Source organism: Montipora capricornis, chromosome 14 (genome assembly GCF_036669925.1).
Source record: "Montipora capricornis isolate CH-2021 chromosome 14, ASM3666992v2, whole genome shotgun sequence".
Lineage (NCBI taxonomy): Eukaryota > Metazoa > Cnidaria > Anthozoa > Scleractinia > Acroporidae > Montipora > Montipora capricornis.
In genome coordinates this window covers 29,426,224-29,433,723 of record NC_090896.1, presented here as the reverse complement: position 1 = coordinate 29,433,723, position 7,500 = coordinate 29,426,224, and the positions used below count along the sequence as shown (strand labels likewise).

General features: G+C 36.8%; 1 protein-coding gene across 1 annotated transcript in view; it reads left to right on the top strand.

Annotated features, from left to right (window-relative positions):
- Positions 1 to 7,500, top strand: part of LOC138033630 (protein scribble homolog) — a 97,875-nt gene that overhangs the window by 34,352 nt on the left and 56,023 nt on the right. The window contains exons 15-17 of the mRNA XM_068881423.1: positions 1,441 to 1,586; positions 3,785 to 3,916; positions 6,481 to 6,660. Of these exons, the coding sequence (XP_068737524.1) occupies positions 1,441 to 1,586; positions 3,785 to 3,916; positions 6,481 to 6,660 (458 nt within the window). The remainder of the gene's footprint in view (positions 1 to 1,440; positions 1,587 to 3,784; positions 3,917 to 6,480; positions 6,661 to 7,500) is intronic.

Genomic DNA, 7,500 nt, shown 5'->3' with positions numbered 1-7,500 from the left:
AGGACATTTCAAAGATACAAGGTTGTTGGCATTTTATCAGCAAAAAGTAGATACTTTTTTTTAATGTTAGAAAACTAGTCCTGCTCTTGACATTTATAATGGTTTTGTGTCATTGTGTTGACAGATTTTCATATTAGGTTTGAATTTTGTTTGTTAGAGAATAATTTACATGTACACTGGAAATTTTCCCAATTCATTTGAACGAATCTTCTGTAAACTGTATCTTCACAATGTGTAATGTAAATACATTACATTACCTGCAACACAAAAACACAACATTTATTTTTACTTCAGGGTGAATTTTCAAGTGCATTTTTGGCCAGAAAACTTGAGTGGATAATTTTCTTTTGCACTGCACATAAAGTTTCAGTTTTATGACTTTTCTTCAAAATATGAAAAGATATTATTTAAAGTCGCCTGACTGTACAATGTATGTTTGACTTTTTACAAGTTTGAATTTAACACAAATCGGCTGCTTAATTTTGATATCCACATGTCAGTGTCAGAAAATATTTTCCTTAGCCCATTTAGGTTTTTCAGTTTATTTCTGTCAACTTAAGAAATCATGAATTCGTTCCTAGATCCCTGCGTTAGAAACAATTATTGGGCCTTGGTCATGCGGAAGCTTGTTTACTCATTTTTTGCCTTATTTTTTCTCTGGTTGAATCTTGACATTGTTGATGAGATCTCTCTGACCATTAAATTCAAAAATTTAATTTTTTTGTTTGAGAATCAGATTGTTTCTGTGGCATTCTTTTTTTGGCAGTGGAAATGAATATTTTACCAACTACTGTTTGTTGCAGGATCTGCTCCAATAAGCCACATGTGATATAATTAAAAAATAGTACATTTAACTTTTAAAGTTAGAGTTCTACAGTAAACATTTTCATGGTGGGTCTCAGTAAGTGTAGGAACCAATCCCTTCATTCATCAGTGTTGGAACATTCAAATTTAAAGGGAGATTTTTGCATGAAAAATAGAAATAGGATGTTCTAGGTTTAACTGGATGTGGTCCAGGAATTTCTCTGGCTGTTGCTTATGCGTGCAAACATAGTGTGTTTTTGCATGAATGCCATGGTGTTTTGAAAACTTGTCTTGTTTCCCTGTAGTATGAATATACTTGTATTTATTTAGGTCTCTTGGGGAACAAGGGGAAGTACATGTGTACAAGGATTTTGTATTAATTCTTTCAGAAGGTTCAAAATCCTTGGCAGTAATTAATCCATTCACACCTTACTTGCCCCAGTTGGCGAGTACAATCGTCTGGCGTAAGACAAAGTAAAATTTGTAAGTCTCACCCTCTGCCCTGGTAGGCAATGGTTAAGAATGTGAGTTTGTGAAGCAACTAAGAATCAACTACAACTAGAGCAAAGTGAGTGGAGAAGTGTTTAGTTTAGTGGAGATCATTCAGTGATACTAAAATATTTTTGGTTGGTTTAGAGATGATAACAAATGAGCTTACTCATGGAATTGGTTTTGAGAACCTTGCACATGAAGACCCTGGTGAAGTCGAGGTTACTAGACCGCGCAGTGGAAGTGAACCTGTTGTGCAATTTGCCGATGACTCCGACCACAGTGATAAAGAGGTATGTGAAGTTATTTTATCTGTTTAGCAAGTACATAATTATAGATGTACATCTATGGCCATCAGTTACTTAACAGTACAGAGTTCAGTTGATTGGGTTTTTCTTAAGTGTAGGATGTCTCCCACGTAAGAGTATGATTTTGTTTCTAAATGTTTTGTATTTCATTTTGTGGCAGTGTGTTTCATTTATTTCTAATTAGCCTTTAAAGGGATTTTTTTTGGTAGGTTGAGGATAGAAGGGTAGCAAATTGCTGAAATTTGGCAATATGTTTGGAACCACTTAATTAGTTAAAGTCTTTCAAACATCTTGTGTTCTTTGCGTAATTTTTGGCGATTTCAGCAGATCATAATAAAATCATAAATGGTTTGAACCTAGGAGTCATATCATAAATGATAATTAAGTAAAGTATGGTCGTGCGGGTTAGTGTAGTCCTGAGAAGGACTGTTTGAGATACATGTAACATTGACTGACGTTTTGACAACCTGAGCGAAAGTCATGTTCAGAGTCAAGTGATTTGTGTAATGTCAGTAGATACTATAAAAACTCTGGTCGTAGATGGCGTTGGTCAACTTATTGGTGATGTTATTGGTCGAGTCGAGATCCTACAGCCTTAACAACATCCGTGTTGCTCACAGACCCATCACTACCTTACAAAAATTACAATTAGATCATAATAAGATGCGAAATTTGATTTTTTTGATATGTTACCAGCTTTCTTTTCTCAGTTACATCCCACATTTTTTTTTGGTGAGAGATTAATACTGCTAAGTGAAGATTATAACAGAATCATTACACCCAATCCTGTTCATGTAGCCATTCTGTAGATTAGACTACAGCCATTTGAGTTGTGGTGCAGTACTCTGATCAACAATGGAATACTCAATACACATCAGTAGTCTGGGTCCTGCACTATCAAATGTGATATAAATGAACAAGAAGAAACATCCAAAGGGGTACTGCACTATATAACCTATTTATGCATTTGTCATTGTTGAGTATATAATATATATTTTTTTATTCATAGTTTTTATTTTTCTGTTTTCTTTAATATTTTTATTCATAGCTTTTATTTTTCTGTTTTCTTTGATGTTTTTACATGTATATTACATGACTGTGCAAACTTCAATATTAATTTTCATAATTATTAATTATTATATATAATAATTTGTAAAATCAGCATGATAACTGTGCATAGTTCCTTATTGAGAGTATCTATAAACTTCAAATAGAAAAATTTATGTATCCAGGGGGAGATGAAATTCCAAGCGTCAGCTGGCCCTTTGGGCCAGCTGTAATTTCATCTTACTTGCCTACGTTTCTGAGGAGCTAGCCCCCAAAAAGATTTGTTTTCTTTCTTTCTCTCTCTCAAGCTGTCTGCCAAACACTTATGTCTTCTCAGAAGTTCGCATCAGAAAAAAAAAACAACCATCAATGCCACACTCCTGGCAATTCGCAATAAGAAAGCGCTTCCCCAAAGCATTGTTCCACTAGCTCTTTGTTGCACCCTGTGTATCCATATAAATTTGGCTTGCGTCCTGATAGTTTTCATCATAATTTTTTAGTGACATGCCAAGGGCATTAACTAGAAGTTGGGAGTTTTTTCATTTGTCTCTTCACAGGACTAATATAAGAAAATTCTCTGTCTGTTTCCAAGGTCTTAAATTCTTCAATTCTCTTAGTTTTGAGATCACCACCTTTTCCTGTAAACTGAAAGCATTCTATTCTTAATATAGCCTGCGAACGCAAACGTATTTCCAGCCGTTGTTTCTCTCTCGGGGGAGAGAAACGACCGCTGGAAATACGTCTGCGTTCGCAGGCTATTCTTAATACAATTTATTTAGTATATTTTAATGTTTCATACACTGTTTTTTACCTCACCCTATGATCTGACAATGTATACTTCTGTTAATACTTCCTATGTTAATTAATTAATTGAGGAAGTCTATCTCTTATAAGCCCAGTTAGTGGTTTCCTTTATGCTTCTTCGCGATAAACGTTTTTAATGCTTTAAAAACTATGCTGTACTTAGGCAAAACCACAAACTTGAAACTTGAAACTAACAAATGAATTAATGTAGATGTGGTAGGTGAACCTGTTACTTAACTATACTTACTTATAGAGTCATAATATCATTGAAGCAGCCGGTCTGATTCCTCTGCAGGAAACATGCTTAAGTGTTGAATTTCGTTTCTTTTCAGTCTCAGTTTATTCGGCATGACACACCACATCCCAGGGACTTAAAAGCTCGTCACCCCAAGATAACTATGCATAAAATCAAAGATGCCGGACATTTGGATGGCATAGTCATCAAGTCACGCAAGTCGTTCACGGTATGTTTGCTTGTTATACTCAAAACTATAATAATTATACTGCACTTGAAAAAAAGATTTATTCTGGTGGGCTAAGGGAAATGTAGTTTTCAGGTAATGCAAGGGAGAAAAGAGGTAACTACTGTAATTACAAAAAGTGGCAACAAACCAAACCTTCTTATTGGTCAGTAAGCAAAGAAACTCAAAGATAGCTCAGGATGGCACAAACTTCATTTTGATGCCAGCCTCACTTCCACCCAGACCCATATCATAATGCACCAGTCTGTTTTGTTTGATTTTTATGGAGTAAGCTTACTGAAATAAAAATTGTTGCTGCAAAGAACATAGTATAACTTTCTTTAAACTCATCATTCTTTGCATGTCACAATGAAAATTTATGTTTTTAATTTGTTGGTTAAGCTCTCAGTCTCCATCTGCGGCACATTATTTTTTTTTTTTGCCAATCAAGTATGTCCAGAAATGATCCTAATTAGATGTATGTGTATTTCAATAAGCGTCACGAAGTGTCCCTTACTCTTCTGTTCATCTTCAATATCACATCACATCAATTTATTAACATGGCAAAGTATCCCCAACTGCTGCTCCTCAAGTATGTAAGGATAAAACAGTTGCATTTACAATGATGTACCCTCAGCTAAAAATAATGCTAACCTTTACCCTTTACTTATTGTTGAAAATGGGTAGCAAATGCTTAGACTTAAAGGGACACTTCGTGTTGGATGTCAAAATTGGGCGTGAATCTAATTACATGCATTTCTGGGCATAAGCACAGACAACTAACGGCCATGACAGTGCTTTGCATGCATGTGCATGCAGTCACAATAAATTCCGGCATGCAATCACAGTACAGTAATTTTATTTTTCCTGTGTGGGCTTTTGTTGACCTTCTAAGGCATTAAATCATTTTAAGACATCAAATAAATTGTTGAGATCACACAAATGACAAAGGCAAAGAAAGGTTTTGATTTGTTCTGTTCATAACTGTTCACAGTGGTAAAGAGTTTTTTTTTCTTTTCTTTTTTGTTGAAAACTGAAGCTCGGCTGTCTGTCTTGTGACAGAGATCCCTGTAGCTAAAATGGGGGCATGGATGCTAGTGTGTGTGGTGTATGTTAAAATTCTAGGTTGTTTTCTTCTTTGCGAATGTGTGATATTTTTTGGAAATAATATTATCTCTTAGGGAGTACATAACAAAACATGCCAGAGACTCCTTCACAATAATTATTAAACTTTCTGGGGGAGCATTCCAACCGACCTCCATAGGAGACTTTGGCTTTAGCACTCAAATTATCAACTGTCTACATGATACACAATATTAGCTGTCTACTGTGAGAACCGTGTAGTGTCTAATCAGATATTCAAACAGACAGATAATACAATGATGCAGGGTCCTCAATAGAATTTTGAATAGCCATTGCTGTGCTATTTTCAGCCGTAACACTGCAAGTGATTGACTCAGTGATCTACTACTGATCAAGACAGTTTTTTTGCCATAACGCTTACTAGTGACACCCGTGACAGGTGTTATGGGTTACGGGTTCAATGGAGAACCCTGGATGTAACAATGCTGATTCATAAACAAATTCTCCAAACTGGTGAAATAAAGGTCCTTTAGATGTTAGTACAGGAGAATGTGTCTTGACAACAGGATTTGATTGAGGGTAAACAATGTAATGGCTGCAGGCAGAAGTGACAGAAGGGTATTTTTTTTACCCTGACTGCCATAATTTTAAATGGAATACAGACATATTCACATTTGAAAAGGACTTAGTTTGATTTTTGTTTGTTTTCAGGAAAAAAAATTGGCTTTTATGACAAAGTTAATGATTACTTAAAAGCTCGGGCAGTTCACTTATTTACAGAAAAATATTCAGTGTTAATTGTTAAGATTAAGTATGTTATAACCACGGTAAAGTTTTGCACAGTACTGTTATGATCATCCTGGCGTAACAAACCTTTAAATTTGCAGCTGTTATGCACCTAAAAAGGTGCATTGCCTGTTAAAGCAGAAGTTGTCACTCAAAAAAAAACAAGACCAAGAACTCTTTGTGGATTTCCTTGTTTCTAAAATGCATCACCCCATTGACTTCTCCCAGGGGTCAATATGTAAATGTGTAAACCCTTTAACTCCCAATAGTGCCACTTACAGATTTTACTCTAACGCCAGACTATTTTACTCGTCAATGGGGAACCCCACGGGGCTGAAAGGGTTAAGGGAGGGGACATACATAAAGTTTTTGACTGGTTAACCCATTCACGCCTCTGGCACCCTAGGCCACCCACCACCCCCAGTTGAGGAGTAAAATCGTCTCATGTCAGACACAGTAAAATCTGTTAAGTCTCACTCCCAGGGGTCAATGGGTTAAGGGAGGGGACATACATGGAGTTTTTGACTGGTTGACCCATCAATTCCTCAGGCACCTTAGGCCACCCCTAGTTGAGGAGTAAAATCGTCTGGTGTTAGACACGGTAAAATCTGTTAAGTCTCACTCCCAGAGGTCTATGGGTTATTAAAGTATTTGCTAGAACTACCGTTTCTTACCGACCTTGCTTTTTGAAATGCTAGGATGAAGAAAGTGGGTCAGACACTGAATTCCGTCCTAAAAGAACAAGTTTAGAAGATAAGCCCAAGGTAACTGATAAGAAACAGGTAACAGTTCCAGGAGCAGCTGATGACAAAAAGGGAGTCGGTTTTTCTGAGCCAAAACCTGAAGAAAACAACAAAGGAGCTGCTTTGGCTGAGGAGGTGAGTTAGAAATTCAACTTGTCTCAATCATCACATTCAGTAACTGTCTTATGTTCAGTCTGAGTATTGAACTATTGGGCTATTTTACCACCCCCTCTCCCATAAATGGAACAGGGTATTCTGTTTAATGATGCAAAGGCCGGCTTACACGGTACGATTTGTTGGCCGGTTTTGTCGGGCCGGTAAATCATGCTGTGTAAAACGTGTAATTTTTCTTCAAAAGATCTTCCCGTTGTCCTTTTAGTATCCACCATTTTGAATGCTTTAATTTTTTAAGTATTAAATTTTATGCGCATTACCCACTCACATACGTACGCTTTGATTGACATGGCGGTGTCTGCCCGACTTCCAAAAATCTGTTGCACTGCAACAGATTTTTTGAATCAGGCCAGTTTTCATTTCCCTGAATCAGTTGTTCATCGGCTGTCAAAATACATGCAAGATTTGCGCTCCGACGCTGTCAGAGGTGATAAATCGATCCGACAAATCGTACCATGTAGAGCAACCTTAAGTTTGAGAGGGAGACACAATAATTGACCTGTTATGGTTTTCTAACTTGAAGCCCTCTAACTATACCACAGTGGACAGGCCACAGCAGTCTGGGAACTCCATGCCCTACTCCTTGTGAATAGTGTGTGGGTTCTTTCACATCCCACAGGGTTATGAAGAGTGAAGGGTTGTGACACTGGGCCTTTGGTTTATCGTGCTTATCCAAGAAGACTAGAGAGTCTAACCATTTGCAGATGTCATTACAAAAGCAGTTAAAATGTAAAGAAACAATGATAGCATGTTATGATGCAAGCTGGATACAAAGAACAATGATAACATGGATGTTCATGT